At 39.9% G+C, this 20,717-nt stretch overlaps 1 protein-coding gene across 3 annotated transcripts in view; it reads right to left on the bottom strand.

The window, feature by feature from the left end:
- NAXD (NAD(P)HX dehydratase) overlaps positions 1–20,717 on the bottom strand; it is a 48,904-nt gene that overhangs the window by 21,570 nt on the left and 6,617 nt on the right. For all 3 annotated transcript variants that reach the window (XR_013955221.1, XM_080605227.1, XM_080605228.1), the window contains exons 4-7: positions 20,559–20,709; positions 19,201–19,246; positions 17,390–17,478; positions 4,716–4,824 (exon numbers count right to left, since the gene is read on the bottom strand). Coding sequence is in view for 2 of the 3 variants with exons in the window: in XM_080605227.1 (XP_080461353.1) it covers positions 4,716–4,824; positions 17,390–17,478; positions 19,201–19,246; positions 20,559–20,709 (395 nt within the window). In the remaining variant the exon portion in view is untranslated. The remainder of the gene's footprint in view (positions 1–4,715; positions 4,825–17,389; positions 17,479–19,200; positions 19,247–20,558; positions 20,710–20,717) is intronic.

Below are 20,717 nucleotides of genomic sequence, written 5' to 3'. Positions count from 1 at the left end.
TCAGATATCAAGAGGAAATCGCTTCCCAAAGCCCATGTGACAGATTTAGCTTTACCAGACTGCTCTGACGACAGAAGGTGGCTCCATACTCTGTAGTCCTTTCGAGCTTGTAAAAACCAGTGCAGATATAGCATACTGAAGCATCTGGTCCCTTTCTTACCACCTATTAAGGCTGTGAAGTGTTGAGTAAATCCTGAAGGCATGAGGCCCGAAGGGAGGAAATTAATCCACATCAACAAAAAACAAAGGCAGAAAAGCCAATACCTCATTTGAGGTGGGACTGAGAATCCACCTAAAAGGGAAAGCTTCCAATGGACTCTCTGGGCACGCTCCATGGAGGGAACCCATGACAATGACCCAAACCTCTCTCAATCCTTGCTAGAAGTAATTAAAGGCAAGAAATTTCCATGCAATCTTAACTAGCTAGTGATTCAAGTGGGGTGGAAGATGAGCTTTCTGAAATGTATATCCTAGCAGATAGCAGAGATCTTCAAGGAGAAAATAATATTTGAATGACTGTCTCACGAGCCTCAGGAGCTCAAGCCCTCATCTTGGGTTAAGGAGGCCTGGGGGGAGAGGAACAGAAGTATTATCTACCAACAGCAATGGGCAGAAACGGCAGCTAGGCAGGGCCTCAGTCAAAAGAAGAACCCAGGCTGGTATTCAGAACATTTTCTTGGAGCTAAAACGAAGACTGAGAATTGAGTAAGAGGAACAAGCGTGCGTTTTGAGAACCCAGTTGATCTTGCTATTAATCATTACCTCTCCTGCAGGAGGAAAGCGAGCACGCTCTGCTGAAAACAGCCATCCACCTTTGCTGCTGCAAGACAAAACACAGGAAGACCGGAGTGGCCGAATGCAGGATTCACTGCTACCAGTTCAGGGGAAGAGGCAATGAACCCAGTGACAACGAAAGATGATTTCAATGTCAAAGTCACGCTTCGATTAAGGATAAGGCTCTTCACAAGGCTGAATGCTTTTCTTTGCTCTGCATTCATGCCAGGAGGAGAAGTGGAAAGGAGATGACAAGAGGCTGGAAACTGATATAGGAACAGCTAAGCCCATAACTTCCTGATTGCCAGGCAGCAGGCAGAATACAGGAACAACCTGAAGCATTAGGGAGTATCATCTATGCTCCCGAAGGGCTCTGCAAGGAATATAGTACTCCTTTCCCAATTCTTCTGAGAAACTGCACTCATCATCCTGGAAGACAGGAACTTGGTTGATGGTACAGGTGAGAACTCCCTTCGTTCCAAACTTGAGGCTACAAAAAAATCCACATCAGAGTAAGACCAGAAGTGCAATTATCATCCCTGAAATGGCTGAAGAAAGTGCTCTGTGGTGGGGACATACAATATGGGCACACCACCTCTTCTGTGTGAAATAAAAGGCGAACAGACAATAGCTTTGGAAATATGCTGCCTCTAAGCAGTGGCTGAGGACAATCCCAGGAACCTTGGCCTTGTCTGCACGTGACAGCTGAACTCTGTCTCAACAGAGTCTAAACCACCACCAGCCTGCATACCAGCTGAGGTGAACACAAAGAAGCAGTGGTAGTGTCACCATTGGCCAGGATCAACCACGGACAATGAAAAACACGTGGCCTTGTATTTTCTACAAGGAAGCTGGCTGTGGTAGCCGAGCTCCACACAAGATGTGGAAACAGCACTACTGAAGACTGAAGCAGAATGGGGAGCAGAGAAGATTCAACCTGGATGCTCCAAAGCTGAGGTGTGGAGCAGAAATGATTTTTTGTTCCTTTCTCTTTCTGGAGAATAGCCTGGAATGCTTATTTGCTCCAGAGATGGAAGGTCTAATCATGCCAAGTCTAGAGCTGCCACACCTGCATGGGATCCAAACAACAAAAAAGGACCCAACAAAAGCTTTTTCTAGCAGATTTTTCTGAACCTGCAGCTCCTGGTCCTGCAAACCTGTAACTAGGAAACTCCAACAGGGCATCAGACCTCACCCAGGCAACTGAGGAACAGTATGCAAGGGTTTTAGCACAGGCTCACACAAGAGGGGGGGGATAAAATTTGTTGAGTTAGCTTCTTTTAACAGGACTTGTGGATGGAATTACAGCCAAAACCAGACAATCACAGGAAGCCTACAAGTACGTATTCAGAGTGCCACTACACTCAAGAAAAAAGTAGGAGGAAACCAATCACAAAGCGCTTCTTTCCATCAGACTGTTGAAAAGACCTGAAATGCCACACTGCAGGCACACGCTGCAGGCATGAAGCATGAAGGAGGCAGACGATATCATAGGGTCACCAAGAGAACAAAGGGTCCTGAGTGAGAAGATGCACCACCTGGTCAGCAAGCACTAGGGCTATTCCATGACAAAAATCACTGTCCTCCGGCCATATACCAGAAACTGCAGGTTGCTGCCTTAGTGCCATGATTTCTCAATGCTCGGAAGAGAAAAGCAGCCCAAACACATGACTGTTTGGACAAGCACATTCGTTGGCAATGTGCTGGCACAGTTCTGACGAGACCCAAACAAGAACAGCATCAGAGAGGTGACAGACGACTAGGCCTCATCACTTTAATGGGGCAGAATGAGGAAGAGGAGAAACCTCCTCCCGTTGTCACCGCCACTCTGATACAAACCCCTGAAACAAAAGCAGACACTAATCTGCATCTCAGCCCTGTATTCACATGACAACATGCTGAGGTTAGCTTAAAGGGAAGAGCGAAAATTACATACCCAGTCAGCCCCTTAGAAGAGTTTAAAATAGCAATGCAATCATCACTTGCTTGTTTTTTGGAAGGTGAGGAGTGATACAAAGCTTAAAATTCACTGTTGAAGCAAGAGGGAGGCTCAGCCTTTCCTCAGCACAGAGAAACACCAGCCCTCCTCAAGCAGGTAACCAGAGTTCACTTGTCCCCAATTACATGCACTTAAAGCTTTTGGATGAATGAAGAATTTAGAAGATTATGGTTGCTGGATTAAAAAAAAGAAACACACCACAACTGAATAACTAATGAACACTTACATAATTATAGCGCAAAGAACTTGAGCTTTAATGTGGCTTGAAATTAACAAGGTCAGATCTACAGCTCGCATAAACATGGCCCTAGCATGAAAGAACTTCCAAACAGCTTGTCTTCATTGGCTGAGTTTATTTCTTTAACTTCAAGAAAGCTCAAACAGGACACCCAGGCTGAAGTAAAAGTATGATTGTAATTCACTAAGAAAGCAAAAATTATTTTTAGCAATGAAGAAAAAAATAATAAAGGAATCTTCCACATAATATCTTTCAGATAAGAACATGACAGATATTTAGAAAGCCCAGATGGACTGAAGAAGCTTATGTTAGATCTTTTAGATATTCTAAAAAAAGCCTTATTTTCTTTTGTTTAAAGTTAATTTCCTCTAGGAAAAAAAAAAGAAGTAAAAATAAAACAAAAAGGAAAAATCATTGCTCAAATCTTTTTTTTTCTGCAAAAAGAATTCTAAAGAAAGATTTCAAAAAACATCTTTGTTGAAATTTTACATTCAGCATCAAATTTGATTTCTTCATCACCTATAATAATTTTCTTTATTGCCACTCTCCAAAGTCATGTTTTGGTGTTTTTTTTTTTTTGGGTTTTTTTTTTTTTAGTTTTGCACCTCTATTTAGTTTTGCACCTCTATATCATAAAACAAACATTTTTTGAAAACAGAAGGAGAATTAAAGTAGTGAAGAACTACAACAGCAACTTTCTCTAACAAAAGCCTAGCAAAAATGCCCTCCATCCATCCCAAGGTATTCTGAATGTCTTGGATCATGTGGTCTCCAGTCTCTTGCCTCCTCTGATTTGTAATTTCACTGTGCAACTGTCAACATTTCTGTAATATCTATTAATTGCACTTGTTAGTACCACTGATTAATTCAGTAATAGTCCTCAGAATGCTTTTTTACATTAATGTCACTCTAATTTTGTACAAAGTGAAATACGTACTTTGAACATGCAGAGATCTATTGGCAGTAATACAAGACATCGCCTGGAAGACTGTGTAAGTGCCTATTAGTTAGAGCACAGAGCTATCTAAGCTCCTGTTTTCAGCTTTCCACTAAGACTTGACAGAAAATAGGATTACTTCTTTATCCAGAGTAGAAATCTGCAACATTTTATAATTAAGACTATTATTTCTTATTGCAAGGGGACACAGTCCCTGTTCTTTGGCCCCTCTCCTTTCACAAGCTGCCAAACACAGCTCCTAAAATTAGAAACTGAAATTCATATTTAGGTTCTTATAGTACAGGTGCTCGGCACCTAAGAAAATACAGAGCCCTTCAGAGGTGCCAACATCTATTTCTTAATTAGCAACTTTCACAATCAAAACAGAAGCAAATCAAAACAACTGTGTGGGTGCCTGAACATAAAGTATCACTCTTCATTTTAATAATGAAGACCATAATTAACATCTGTAATTTTCTGTCAACAATATCCAATTAAACTCTTCCCTTTAAATTATAATTGCTACAATAAATACTAACCACTCATAAAAAATAAATATATAGCCTTCTTAGAGAAGTAAGTAAGAATGAACTACAGAAAGTATTTTATCACAGAGCCCCCCCCTTTCAATCATGGAAATATATTGCAACAATTTTACTTACTTTGTTAGTTGTTAACCAGAAACATCAGTGTAATCACATAGATATGGAATTGGTTAATAAAGTTCAACATGAAGACATAGAATAAAATAGCAGGAAACATATTACCTTTGCGTTCTCAAGTAGAACTTCATCTCTACCTAAGCCAGGTCCTATGACAACTGAGTGCAGTCGTGGCAACCACTTCTCCACCTCATAGACAGCATTCGGACTATCACTAAACAAAATTAGGGAAAAAAAAAAGGCATGTTCAAAAAGGCTTCATTTTAGTATTCTCAAAATCTGAGTTCCAGGTGCAAGACAGAAAGAGCTCTCTCATATCCTGAGTGTCAGGCAATTTTATCCTTCAAATTACCAAACATTTGTAGCCCAGGAAATATGGCATGGTTGTCCAAATAGCTAAAATGAAACATTTCACTCAATTCATTCCTTAAGGGATACCACATAAAAATGAGGAAATAATTACAAGTATCCCCTACAGCTATTACAAAATATTAAAAGAAAAAAAAATAGAAGAAAAGGGCAGGGAATCAACAGTTGTTACAGTCTGTCACAGTTCCCTATTTAATGTTTCCCTGTAGAGATTACACCTTGGAGAGAGAGCCACCATCTCACAAGTGTATACTGCAGCTTGCTGGAAATTATGCAATTTATTATTCTGTATGGCAAAATGATAAATCTACTCGTGTGCTTTTTTTGTCTGTTGTTTCATAAGCATCTGTTCCAACTGAATTGCAGCCAGACTGTCCCCTTTCCCCAAAAGGCAAGAGAAGCAGCAAGCTGTTCACTACGGGTATCATGGGGTTGTAATGTTTAAGATCTCTGTAGTGTTTAGGTTTTGCCTGTGTTGGAAAAACGACACGAATACCCACTGCCAAATGCAACCGCTGCAATCCAGCATTCAGCAGCTCACCAGAAACGTTTATTTTGTTTGGATCGGTTTTGTTGTGTAAATAGGTCAGAACATTTTGAAAGCACAGCTGGACAATGTCAGTAAATCCTTACTTTCAATACGGAGGGGAAGTTTAGCCTCCCTCCCCACCTCCGGCACAAGTGGCTGATAACAGATGAACATTTTAACCCAAGCACGGGGGGCAAAAGCTCCCTGCACGCCAAGCAAGGAGGTGCTACACGACAGCACTACTCAGGATATTTTCAGCCTGCGATACTTCGACAGAGCTCTGTTATTGCGGATAAAAGCCCCTGCATGTTTTTCATAACCGACAGCTGCACCGCTGGGACACACCACTCGGGAACAAGTGTTTAGCCCGGGTCTGGCAGAATCAGCAAATTCCACAGCGATTTCTGCAAGTGCCAGGCAGGAGCCAGAAGCTCGTGCAGCTGCACAAGCGAGGCGGCCTGCTCACGCCTGGCCACGGCCCGAAGGCCTCGCCACCACCAAGGGCCGCTTCACAAAGCCCCGGCGGTGCCCGGGGCTGACGCCACAGGACACGGCTCTGTCAAAACAGCTCTGCGGGGTGGAAGTGACGGCCCACGGCAAGGGCAAGGGGGACGGCGAGCCACGTGATGACACGTGTCCCTTCAGGTGTCCCTGAAGCACCTTCCCCGCTAAGCGAGCTGAAGTCGAATTTCTGCTGGAGCCGCACGGCTCCCCCTCATCCTCTAGGCCACAGGGACACAGCAGCGGCTTGAGGATGTCCGAATCAGCGGCCCCTACTCCTTCCTACAACCACCTGATGTCAATACAGGCTGAAAACACAAGTATTTCAATAAATATTTAACACACGTATCAAAAAAGTCCCTTTTTCTTTTCTTAATATGTGGTAGGTAGAACATCTGAAAATCTTTGAACCAAATTCTAGTAAGTGTCAGCATTTCTGAACGCATTTTTATTTATATATTACATATTGAAACTGGTTTTAGCTTTAGACCAGGAGAGGTGATCTATAGCAAAACCCTGCTTTCCTGATAAGGATGGTTGAAAGGACTGGATTCAAACCAGCTCTGGATAGTGGAAGACAAGTACACGAAATAAACGTTACTTTAAATAGAGCGAAGATTGTACCAAAGCTTCCTCTGCAAATAATAAACTTTCTCATGCAAATAATCTCAAGGTATAAAGTTTACTAGTTTCTTTATATTCAGACTTCAAATAAGATAGTTTGGTCTCCAACCCAACTGATAATGTACGCTCTTCAAAACAAAGCCATCTCTTGGGAAATGAACAGTCCAACACCAAGCCACTCCTGCTCACTTTGCCCCTGGTAATAATAAAAACCTACTGTAGAGCTTTTCATCTTCAAAGCATTTTACAAACATTACGTTTCACATAACTCCTTCGCAATTCCGCATCGAGAAGCAACCCAAGGCACATGACGGGCCAAGAGATTCAGAATGGTGATAATGACTATTACATTGCAAAATCAGCTATTAAAAACATGCCGAAAAATATCTGATGGATTTTTATTCTTTATAAAAGGAAGCAGAACGAATACTGCCTCCGAGTAGCATCACACCAACCTCACTTCAAGGTACCGGATGCTCACAACAGCTGCAATTACGCACCTAAGGACACCTTATAAACTCTCCTGGCTCTGCTTGTCTGAAAGTGGAAGGGCTTATCACATCAGGTTACGGCTTAGTCCCACACACAGACATCAAAGTGGTAATATTTTAAAGCTGATGGAGTAAAAATGACCACCGTGTAACTTTCTTCAGGAAGATGATGAATGGGAATCATCTCCAAATTTCCTGACCACAGGACGTAGCACAAACAGAAACTCTTTCAGCTCTTAACAGCTACAGTCTACGCACAATACTTAAACATTCCCAAGATTGGTTTTCTGACGCAGAAGTCAAATGGCCCCTACGCTGTAAGGCTTCAGAGCAGGGTTAACAACCAAGCTGCCTACCAGGCACAGCCCCTGGACTGTAGTAATTCCTCAGCAAAGGAAGAAGTTGCTTAGGAAATGTTACATGGCATGGGCCAAAACCTTGCCCAGGATCATTTGGATAATTTGGCAGTATGGATAATAATGCTCAGATAACTGGGAATAAATACGCCTTGGCTCTGTTTAGTTTTACTACTGCAGACAAAACCAACATGTATTCTTGTTTCTCTGGGGATTAAAAAACAAACAAACACAAAATATTTCAGAAGTACCAGCACAAAACACAAATCATATCCTCAGCTGTTCGCTGTGTACTGTGCTCACAAAAATAACTGTTACTTCCTTTGTCCCTTCATGCCAATTGCTCTGCCTGATTCCTAACCTGATTTCAAACCGCTCCATTTAATTATCGCCTCCACTGCCAAAGACATGCACACACAACTTAAATTAGCACCATTTTTTTAAAATATCTGTAAAGGTACGAGGTATAAAGATGATATCCCCTTGATCAAAAGAGATGTAATCTTCAGGCTTGGATAGAGAGGGACTGAGTAAACAAGAATCAGTATTGTCTTTAGGGGTGCAGAGCCATAAGATAAAGAAACATGGATTTTTTCCAAAATAAGAATCACGAATGCAATACTCCTATTCCGAAGAGCAAAGCTAATACTAATATAAAAGTAGTCAGAAGACCTCTTGCAAGGCCCCAAGAAAACAGCATTTGAGCTTCTGAAAAGAGTGAGAGAAAGAGCTGTTATCTTCCCTCATCACGACTTTGATTAACCACAAGTTAGGGTTTTCACAGAACTACAGACTGGCTGAGGCTGGATGGGACCTGTGGAGGACATCTGGTCCAACCCCTGCTCAAGCGAAAGGAACCCAGGCCCATCTCCAGGCGGCTTCTGAAGGCCTCCAAGGAGGAGACCCCACAGCCTCCCTGGGCAGCCTGTGCCAGTGCTCACACAGCACAGAGGTGCTGCCTGGTGTCTTGATGGAACCTCTTGGGTTTCAGTTTGCGCCCACTGCCTCTTGTCCTGTTTATTTTCCAATTTTCTCGTCTTTTATTTCCCAAAATAATCTTACACAATGGGAATAATTTAGGAAGCTGAACTGAAGCAGTTACACCAGTAAACACGGATGGAGAACTACAATAGCACTGTGCAGATGCGTGCAATAAAATATTCTGGTGACAGACCACAGTTGTAGATTTGCAGGCAATGAACAGATCTTTAAAGAGCTACCTAATTTCCAGCTAACCACTATTACGTGAAATGTTGTCAGACACCATTTCGCAGGAAATCTAGATTATGACAGCTCACTGTTGTTCAAGCAAGCAACTAACCAACAGCCTTCCAAAACCCAAAAGCTTTGTCAAAGTCTTAGCTTGTCTGGAGAACAACTGATAAAGCTCTGACTGCATACAGAAAAGGACTACCGCAGCATAAACACGAAAATAACATCTGCAAGACAACAGAATTATTGTTTTTCAGGCAAACAGACGAAGCTTGCATAAGCCATCTAATTCCTGTGAAGGCCAGTAGGCGAGGAAGAGTCTAAAGCTAGTGTCAAGTGTCAGAAGGATAACCTCCTGTCAAACAATCAACTTTACACATCGTCCATTAGTCGAAGCAGAGGTAAATAAATAAATAAATAAGCAATCCTACAGTCTCACAGTGGGGCACACTGCGAAAAAGGGCCCCACACATGTTTCTCTGATCAAACTTTTCTTGGCTGTTAGTGAGAGGCTGAGGAGAGACACAAAGCCTCACTCAGCTCATGCGGAGAAGACTGCAGTCTCTTGGGAAGGGAGACACAACAGCTTTATCGCTTGCTTTCCTTGAACCTCCTCCGTAGACAGGACCAAGGCATGGTGTTCAGAATCTTGCATGTTTATCTTTTTGCTCTTTTCTCTGCCTTCAGAATGTAACTTTCATGGAAAATCCTAAAAAGGTATTAGTTTCCCTTCAAATTAAAACACCACCTAGTCTCTGAAATGGTGAGGACTAATTTTTTTTTTGTGTGTGTGTGAATTACTGGTAGCTTTAGATAACTTCTACCAAACTAAAATCAGTACATGCTGAAAAAACATCCTCTTGGATTCCCACTCAAATTATTTTTACGTACAAGAACTACACCGGTTTCGTTACAGTGCATATGACAGTAATTGCTAGATTCAGTACTGCGAAGTCTCCTTGTTGCCTCTTATCTAAACGCACAGCCTCACAGCCTTTTATATCTTTTAGTTTTGAACTGCTAGTAAGAAAAATAAAAACTTTAAGCTTTTTGCTCTTCAGGACTCTTCTGTATTTCACTATCACACAATAAAAATTGAAATAAGACAGTTCTGTAGATCTTTATCTTGGTGAAAGCTCGCTGTAATAACCTTTCCAAAAAAAACAAAGAGCCTGAAAATAGATGGTGACTACTGCCCTAAGATCACCCACAGTTTCTAAACATCTTCCAGAGCAGTTTGTAACAGATATTTGATAGTCACCATCTGCTTGAAAGTCTACTCTAGCTGGTCACTGTCCAGAGTTGGAGAACACTTGACAGCTAGGGCCTGAAACATAACTCCAGTCTCCTGCCCCCCAAAACAAAAAGAATTTTGCTGTGTGCTGTATTTTATTCAAAGAGCGGCTTTCACCGAGTGATCAAAAGCTGTCAAGGCAATAGCTTTAAATTATCAGAAAAAGGTCTAAACACAGCAGCTTTCCCCATGAATGACAGTTACTGTCATTGCTTTCTAGAAGAGGGAAAAGGAAGAACGATGAAAAGGTGCAGCCTTGTCAAATTTTACACAGAAACAAGAAACTGAAGCAAAGTCAGCATGGGTATAACTGGGAGCTACGGAAACAGGAGATAACCACAAATGACAGCACGTACAGGAGGCAGCAAGACAGCAGCTTTTCACATTTGTTTTAGGCAGGTGGAACCACCTAGGTAATCTGAGAAATCTTAGGTTTGGACTTGGTAAAATGCCAACCAGTGGGACCTCCTGCTAGAGAAGGTCAAGGGACACGACTGCTGTCACCCGATCAACTATATGGCTCCTCACAGGAGAAGATATTTTTTTAAATTCTGCTCATTATCAGTGCACACGTGGAATGATTGAGCCCAACTCCAAATGCATTAAAATGTATCATTGCAAAAGTCTGTTATGTAAACTCAGACAAAGACATTTTAAGTGGGCAGTTTCAAAAGCCAACCTGGAGTCTTATCTTCAAAGATGAGAAAAAGTCTCTGATCTGAGGATGAAAGAGTTTTGGTTTTGTTTGTCCAAGCACTGCAGGTAATTATATTAACGTGAATCAAATGCTAGACCTGCTGACATTTAGATCCTGTCATGTTATACAGTACATCAAAAGAGCAAAAGACGGGACATAATGTGTAGCTCTAGAATTTAGGTAGTTATCTCGGAAAGATAATTATTAACTATTGTGGTAAACCTCGGGTGAAGTCATTATTGGAAAATGGGCAAATAAGATAGAGATTATTCTCCAAAGGTTATGTCAAAGGAATTACAAGCAAAACCAAACAGTGCAAAAAAATGAGCATAAAATTAAAATAATCATATATTCCCAGAGTAGCTGTATTTCTCAATGTTTAAATCATCGTTCTTGTAAATTAACTCCAAGTTTCCAGAAGCCCAAACTTTTCAGGCAGCATCTCTCAGCCCCTTGAATAGAACTGGAAATAACTGCTTGTTCTAGGAAACCTCACTGATCCCATGATCAACTCATGGGATCCAAGCACCTCCATCAGGCAGAGTCAATCTCAGTGATGACAGTGGTGTGAAGTTGGTTGGATGCAATTAGAGACCAAAAAGAGGTATTTAGAGAATTAAGATTAGTATATTAAAACACCAAAAACAAAGTTCAGAAGACAAAATGGTTAATTTCACCTACCAGGCTGTTGAAAGATGCCTATATAGTGTTTAATCTGCAAAGACTGCACAGACATTAGTTATTTACTTGCTACAACCTGACTAAATGACAGGGAGGAAAATGAAAAGAAAAAAAAAAAAAGGCAAAGGCCCTAATGAGGGAGGGATTGAATAATATTAAAACCAATTATTCCTTTTCTGCTATTGAATAAGCAGGCGTATGTGACAGGCTTCATTCAAATATTAACAGCAGGCAAGAACAGCAAGCCAGCAGCCAGGAGAAGCACTGGTGTCCCAGGTTCACAGCCAGAGACTGCTCTTTATATGCAGACACCACAGTCTTTACTTGCTCTGTACTCCACCTTCAAGACAGTGCGAGTGTGAATTACCTACCAAGGTATGTATTTGGAAAAAATGCCTTGGTTATCCTATCATACCTTTCGCATTGTAATAATGATGACAAAACCCCAAACATATTCCACAGCTGCTACACAGACACAAAAGGCTCTCATTTCAGGCACAATATCTGTTTCACCAGGCACTGGGCAGGTATGTTGTCAACACGCTACAGGCACCAGAGCCAACCACAGCCTCCTTAATAACAAACCTAAATACATTACACAAATGGGGTCACCTCTCTTACGCAGAGCAGAGCCTCATATCCTGTGAGAAAGAGCCCCAAAGGAGAAGAAGCTATCGCTTCAATCTATTTTCTGAGATTTCTCACACAGACATGACGACAGCACTCAAGGGCAACCTCATCCGGCCTCGTAAAGACACCACAAGTACCAACACAATTATTTTACGGCCTTCATCTAGAAATATCCAGACCTTCAAAGCAGTTCTAGTGTGTTTCGATCTCAATCATTACGAATGTAATACTACATCACATCACCAACGTGCGTTACAGTGATCCACCCCAAAAGTATCGTGATAACCAAATGTCTTGACTCAGCTGTTTTCATATTTTAGAGTTAATGGAAGCAGTCCTGCCCTATTAATACTCCCTGTAACTGACTTGGTAAGCAGAAACTGTCAAAAATCCTTCCAAACAGACTGCAATCAACCCAAACCTGTGATTTTAAGTGACAGAATGAAGCTGGGATGACAATGTAACTTTCCTCAGAATGAAGCAGAATTAAGATGTCCCTAGAAAAACTCATGCATGTTACTTTTACTATGTTGATTGATAAACAAAGTGACAAATTTTTATTACATTGATATCACTTTCTAGTTTACATTCTGCTCTTAAGGTACAGCTGATAGTCGAACCAATACCAGGAAGGCTTGAGTACTTCAAGTCAGCTCTCTACACCTGAGAAGACAAAACAACTCTCAGCCTAAACATGTTTTGGTGATTGTCAGCTGGAAAAAGGAATGAGATCCTAAGAGCTTCAAATAATAAAGAAAAGCAAATACCAATCATGCCTTTCTTCACTCAAACTCAAGAAAAATTATGTACCAAAGAAATCAAATCCCGGTGTCAAATCATAGCAGCACAGCAAGTATTCCGAAGGATGAATTTGACCAGGACCTAACCTGAGCACAACGCACCTGCATGTGTATGCTTCTCTTTCTGACATACAAAGATGCAGCAATAGCAGAGTCACTCCCCACAGTGATGTCAAAGATGTTTTACTACATCTCCCATTCTGAAGTGATAAAACATCTATAAGTTTTCACCTGGGATAAGGAGCCTTGCAACAACAGGGAGGAAAGGGACTAGAGCATGAGGTGAACACATCTCCTCTCTTTTATTCACTTGGCAGCATGAAGCGAAGAAACAGCAGCTTTTCTGAGTGAACTCAAATAATGTATCAGGAGCTCACTACCCGTGATTCGCCTTCACTATTTTTTTCAGTTTATCAGATCATGGACAAAATCAAGTAAATCAAGTAAAAACAAGTTAATACATACCAGCAACCAGGGCCAAAGATAAGCTTCTTCATTAATGGTAGCTGGCCTCAACAGACTGGCCAGCCTCAAGAAAGTTTCCTCCTCAATTTCAAAGTGAGAAAAAAAAATATTTTTCAAAATCCAAAGCAAAAGTTGAACTCTGCAATTAACTGTAAGACTTTCAGTAGTTCTGTCAATCCTTCCCAGTCCATATAAACCCAGAGATTTGGCCAGCTGGGAGAAAGGTATTAGTTCTAAATCTGTATTTTGTTTAAGGAAGATTTTTTTTTTTTTGAGAATACGTGAGTTCTTCTGGACCACAAGAAATTTATGACCTGACACCTCAGACAGCTTCTCTGATAAAACTCTGTGGAAAAAGGAATATAAAACTATTGACTTTACAAATAAATTGTCTGACAAGAAGGTTGTAAGTGGGTTACTCAGTAGTATCTTGATCTTTCCACGCCTATGAAGAAGGAAAAACTCTGTAAGATTACAAAAAACTCCTCGTAAGAGGACTAAGAGGTGAACTAGCAGAATAAATTTACTCCTACCTTCTTTTAAAATATAGCCAGCTCTGTTCGTATAGCTCATTTAACTCTGTGATCACTGACCTATCAAGACAGTATAAGTTAACCCAAGACACGTATCCAAGCAGGCTACTCAACCTGACCTAAGCCAAGGAATTAACAAAGGCAATATAAAAACACTCCTGAAAACAGTTTTCTAGAAAGTTCCAAACATTAAAGCAAGAAAGTCTGTACATATCTACAGCAAAGATCCATACAGAAAATGACTGCAAAAAAACTTGGCTTCTGCATTTCAGTAAGTTTCATCTTGTCTGGTTTTGTGTAGAAGTTATGGAAGGAGCATGCTAACACAGAAAACAGAAAAACAGCACAAAAGCGTAGATGGTGGTAGCAAGAGCGAGGCAGCTACGACCAAGACACAGTATACTCCACTATTCAAATACCCTGACTTCTGCAATACACACTTCTAGGTTCTCCACAGGAAAGCAAAAAGTCAGTCAGCAAAATTACTGAACTGGGTGGCTGGTTAATTTTTAATTAATGCTTTTATTAATACCGTCATTGCTGAAGGAACAATAATGCCTTTGAGAGAACCCCTGACTAAGAAGGAAAAGCTACTGTTGATAATATTGACAACTCATTGTCCCAAGAAATACAGCTCTCATTTTTAAGCTCAGGCAGTGAGGACACACAGAGCCAGGTGTTAAAGCTTCATCTTCCCAGATCCCAGGCTGCAACGTGCAGTTCTGGCTCTCCTACCTTCCTTCACACACAGGAACAGACAATGAAGTCACGAGATAAAAATCACAGAGAAACTTGCATTATGGGTGTCTCTAGCATGGGACGTTGCACTAAAAACGAATCCCAGAAAGATCTGCAGCTGTGGCCACACGGAATTGCCCTGGTAACACTGCAATGTTGGACGCCCGTTTTCATAACCCTCCTTCTGCAATCCTACTCAATCCTCCTCACATAACATTCTTCACGTCCTTGAAGTGACAGACATATGCCAAGGACCTGAAACACAACTGCACAACTTCTAGCTCTCACACACCTCTGCTAGTCATGTTGTCACAGGTCGGCTACAGCAGCTCGAAGGAGCCAGAGGAGCCCCTACTTTCAGAGGTGTTTTTTCCTTAAGGTGATCCCCTTTGAGGCGAAGGCAGATACCCCTGAGAGGTAGCATCAGCCAAGTCACAGAGGAGATGATAAAATGTCAGACTTCTGGCTGTACAAAATGGCAGTTGAACCCTGGCAAGGCGCCAAGTTGCTCAAACAGTGAATTGAGAAGTCCACAGGGCCATAATTATGATTAGCATAATAAGAGGGTGCTACAACAGCTACCTTGTTACCCTGAAGGGTCACAGAAAAATTATAACAAAGCAAAGTTTTAGGGAGGGACACAAAAGAAAACAATGACGTAGCTCGGAGGTTTTTACCCGGAGTTTCTCCCATGCGTGAAGCGTGGCCCGGGAGAAAGTACAAAGACTGTTTAAGAGATCAGGCCCTGAATCAGGAGCAGCCAGCCATGCTAACAGAACTCCAACTTCTCTTCAACTTATAAAAGATCATACGAACAACGTGACACTGAAGACAAAAGGATTTCACTGGAAAAATAGGCTGCTTGTGTAAATTTGAATTAAATACGGGCACAATACAGTCAGTCAGGATTTTTTCCTTTCTAACTAAAAAAGGCTATTTTCTCTTTTCTTCAAATGAAACAGAAGAAATAAAAATAACAGAAATTTCACTGACAAAATTTGAACATTCTGGTATTCGCATTTTTTCATTTTGAATGTCATATAAGCAATATTTACAGAGCCATTGATTCATGCAATTAGCCAGCTGTCTGGGTGAAATTAATCAGTTATAACAAAAGTATTACACATCATCATTGATTTTCAGACTTAATGCTATATGGATATGAAAATCCATCTAGATTCATCACACTTTGTTCAGGAATTTATAGAAGAGATAAAGTTTAAACTCAAAAGTTCTTTTTGCAAACAGAAGAATAAGAATTTCCGTTGAAATCTGAATAGCACAGAAGACACCGATTGAGAAATCTGCATATAAAAACCCACATATTTAGTAGGCACAATTTGGTCCCGACAAGCAGAAATGTTACTGTTTATACAGTCACTTCCATTTTTGATTATGCTGCTTCTGTTTTTCCTGTAAGACTTTTCCATTACCACAGATAGCACGAACTAAAAACGCTTCTTGCGAGGCAAGGTCAACTATTCCCATAGAAGGCAACCATACGCTGTATCCCAAGTGGCACTCACCAAGACAACCTAAGTTACAAGCTAATACTCCCATTAATATTTTCCATCTCATTTGTTATGATATGGTATCAGACAAAACATCAACTCAAGATCTGCCTTCTGGATTTTAGAGGCTAAAACAGCTGGACTTGTAAAAACCCTGCCCTGCTATCTTCCCCTTGATTTCAGATTCCCTATGTAAAATCCACAAAGTCAAGGGTTTTCTTCTGTCTCTAATAAAAATAAAATTCAACTCTTGATGCCTGTCTGTTGACTGACCTCTTTCTAAGCACCTTGTTCTACAGACAGGAAAAAAAGCCACCATTAGACTGTAATATACTTCTTTGAACTGCTACGACTTCCAACTGTAGGCATCCCCATAAGGGAAATATTCTACTTCTCACACACCAAAATATCTCTACTGTCATAAACCTTTCCTGACAGAAATATCTGGCAAATATGGTTTTAAATACGTTTTTTCTAGCTTTGCTATGTACACCAATGGACTTTAACACACATGGGTGCAAGCTAAGCTCAGGGCCATAAAGGTAAGGCACACATCCTAAATCTCATTTACGGTGTTCATTGTACACCATCACAACACCTAACTGAAACAATCTATCCTGTTAAAGTTTACCAACTGGTAGCACATTTCAGAATACAAATTCAGGGAAGTGCACACTGATTTTCCAATTAGGACAGCCACTTATCAAACCTGTCATCTTCATGTTAATAAACCTTTTATTTTAGATAACAACATCCATTTATTCCCCAGCAGCAGCTGTGTATCTGATGCAAGATGCTTATGAAGAAACATGAAAATAAGTGCCCCCCTTGCCCAGTAACTTCAGGTAAAAGACTATGGACAAAATAGTGAGAGGAAACAGATACGCTACTGTTTAATATTTTTTGGACAGAAGAAGCAAGAGAACATACTCTATTTGTCTTTCAAATGCAGATTCTAAAATGCTGACTTGTAGAGAATCTTAGCTCTGGATTTTGCTACTGCTCACATTTAAATGCATTACAATCACAAAACACATGTCAGCAAGTAGTGGAAAGCAACATCTGATACTATTTTATAGTACTGATAGTACTCTGATAGTAATGAAAAACTTCACAACTGATTGTTCTGCAACAAGTATCTAACTGTTTTTAATGAAAGGACAAAACCAGGCTTTTTTTTTGTAATCTCCATCTCACCCATCCTGTAACTCAGAAAAAAATGACACATGACACAAACTAATCAACTGTCAGACTGAAATGTTCAAACTAGTAATCTCGACTTGTTCATTAAAATATATATATATATATATATATATATGCTCATTAAAAAGAAAGGTAAGTCACTTACAGGACTGGATGAACAATCAGCTCTGGACTATATGATTTGATTACTGTTGCTGCATCTTTGGTACAAAACACGTGGGATAAATCTGCACCCTAAGAAAGAAAAAAATACAAATAGAATCATCAATTCTGTACTTAATAACAACTTAGTCATTCCAAAGATTATTCAGTAAATACTTCATCTAAATTCCTACTTCTTGGTGGTTGAAGCAAACTTTTTGTATTTTGTCTATTTTGGCTTATCATACCATGCAATGTTTTGGAGAAAATTTATACCATTTTTTGCATCTACCTTCCAAAATATTTTTTTTCTGTTTCTCAACAAAAGGATGACCAGAAATACAGATCTTGAACTTTTACTCACTTGAGCATTGTTTCTCATTTCAGATTAGCAAAGACTAAAACAGCACGTGTACAATAGGAAAAAAAGGCAGGAGAACATAGTTGAACAAGAGATAAGCTGCACTAGAGAGGAAAAGTAATACTGTAATATACTTGCAAAATAGAGCTATAACAATCTACGAGTACTATTCCAGTCCTACCATTTTTACTCAACAGGCCAAATCCATAGCAGATAAAGGCTGGCACAATTTCAACAGGTTCCCTTCAGTTAAATAAAGCTGAGGAGTTTAGCCTCAAGCTCCCATTATGAACTAAAAAAATCCCAAGTACACTTAGTAAGCAGTGACCAGAAAGCCTCGTCTGCTGTTTGTCTTCCATGCTGCAATTTCACAAGGTTAAGGAAGTGTCTCCTCTGCTTTACTTCTACACATTTAATACTTCAAGCTTCTATGCAATTCTTAAATTTGACCCTATGGTTCATCCTATGCAGATGTAATGAGCTGTGACCAAGCAACTTCAACAGAGGACCTCCTAGTGTACTACTGTATTTGAACATAGTGAACAGAAAGCTGAGTGCTTTAGTATTTTATATAAGATTATTAAATGATATCATTTCAGTTTAAAATCCTTGAGGGACTGCATCTTTTGTGAGGAGAAGGGGAGAAATGCTTGCAGTGGGGGAGGAAATACCAGAATTGGTACATACTGAAACATGCCTTCAGAAATAAAAAACATACACGATGAAAAGGCAGTACTGAAAGTGCTGGTATACATATAGAATATGTGTATCTGAAAAGCATGTATATATTATGTAAGCATGATTTGTTTATATTTGTATAATCACAAATGTATTTCTGTAGTGTGCTGTAAATATATTTTTAGCCAGTTAATGTGTCACTAAAATCACTTCTAGGAAAAAAAAAAAAACATTGGGAAACACTTCTGCTAGACCTTATAATGTAAATAAAACATGCTACTAAAAAAAATGCATTAAATTTAACCAACTATGGTCAGACTTATAGCACCCAAGAATTTTATTAGCCTAAAGCTCTAAGTTTTGAAAGAAAGTTACTTCATTCAACACACTTAGCAAATACGGAAAAAAATTCTGAAGAATTCTGACTGCCACACTGAAAATGTAACTTTAAACACTATTCTAAAGATATTTGAGAATCTATTTCAGCAAGTTTTCAGATTTCCTTTCTGAGCCTCTGATGAAACAGTTCTCCCCTAAAATATTCCGGTTTTTGACTTATCTCTAACTTTACCTTGTACAGAGGAAATACTTCCAAAAAACAGCAAGTGACACACAAAATATTTCTACAAATCCAGAACTAAGAATTTTCTTTGTTAAATAGAAGACCTTTTAGAACTCCAATTTCAAATACAGCACAGAGCAAATGCCTTTTAAAAATGGCGCTAAGCCAACATAACTGATGAAAAGTTCTTTTTGGATTGGTAGAGAACACGTACCGCTTTGAGAGCTGTAATTGCAGCAAAATATGGTGCTCCCGTGTATCTAGAATGAAATACAATTTAGGTTAGGAAGCACATTCATGAGGTTAGATAATCTGGAAATCACTCTGCCATAATGAAGTCTCAAATTCAAGGGCAAATCAAAAAAAAAAAAAAAAGCTCTCTCTTTTGTTTGCTGTCACAGACAGACAAAATCCTGCAATACTGAAGCCAATCTCAAACCTTGCTTTGATTTGAGAGGAGCCAGGATTTCACCTTAGACACCTGATCTTTTCACAGATATATTTATAAAGATCATGCCATAAAAAGCAAACTCTTCTCAGACAATCATCTTAAGAGTTTGGAGACAAACAAAACAATAGTTGAGCACTGTTTGCAAGCCAAGTCTGGGATCCATGACCTAGATCAATCCCATCTGGTTTTAGATGCTTAACTGAAGTACCTAAACTGGGACCACAGTTGTCCAGAATTCTCTTTATGAAGACTGAAAAGAAGAATATGGGCAGAATCATCCTCCAGAGGTGCCTACTTCTGCAAAGAGATAAGAATCTAAGCCCATTAGACCAACAGGGAAACTAACTCCTGGCTAATCAACCTAGCTACAACATAGCACATTTTTGCTCTTTATAATATGTTTATTAATGGCAGATCTCCAGCAGCAGATCTCTTTTACAGAAGATGCCACCTCTACTTCAAAAGGGGAAAACGAAAAACAGGAAGGTGTAGTCGGTGCAGTCGTTCATGCAAAGTATTGTGCAGATTACTGAAAGTGGCCAAGAAACAGAATAGAGGTTCTATTTCTTGGTCAGTACAACATTTAACTGATGTACACTGTATTTCTTTTTTTTTTTTTCAAAACATACTATTTCTATCACTCCAAAACATCATAAATCAGGATATTGATAGAATCTAGTAAACACCACAATTCATCAAAACAAAAAGCTCACAGTAACACAACATTCTATTCCTCATTTAAGAGATCCAGTTCCCAAGATACCAAAATACAACAAAAATCAGCTGTGCCACTGTCTTAGTCTATTCTATAACCTCATCATGCAATGGGAAAAGACATTAATACTGAAAGTAAAGTGCTAGGGTGGTCAAAAAAGACTGAAAGGGTAGACACAGACACAAACTGCACTCTAAGTTTCAATCACATTCATCACCAAAGTTTTGCATCACAACCTTGCGGCAACATGCTCTTTCATAAGCATGCATGGTCATGATGATGGACTAGTAAAGCCCTCTAGAAAATTCTCCTGTTTTAAATGCAAGGCGAGCTTGAACATCTTCCAGAAGCAGTAATAATATCCACAGCCTCTTGTAAACAACACCCAGATTTATGTTTAACTTACTCTTGACATCCTCCAACAATGCCTATACGTCCATCTTGACCTTTATGCCTCTTTCCTGTTAGAGGAGGGATAACGTTGCGCACCAGTTGAAAAATATTCTCCATATCCTTCAGAGTGTGTGTTCGGTGCAGTGAAAAAGTTCTCTCTATAACTGAAAAA

This window comes from Anser brachyrhynchus, assembly GCF_964034855.1.
Source record: "Anser brachyrhynchus genome assembly, chromosome: 1".
NCBI lineage: Eukaryota > Metazoa > Chordata > Aves > Anseriformes > Anatidae > Anser > Anser brachyrhynchus.
This window is presented reverse-complemented; position numbering and strand designations above follow the sequence as displayed.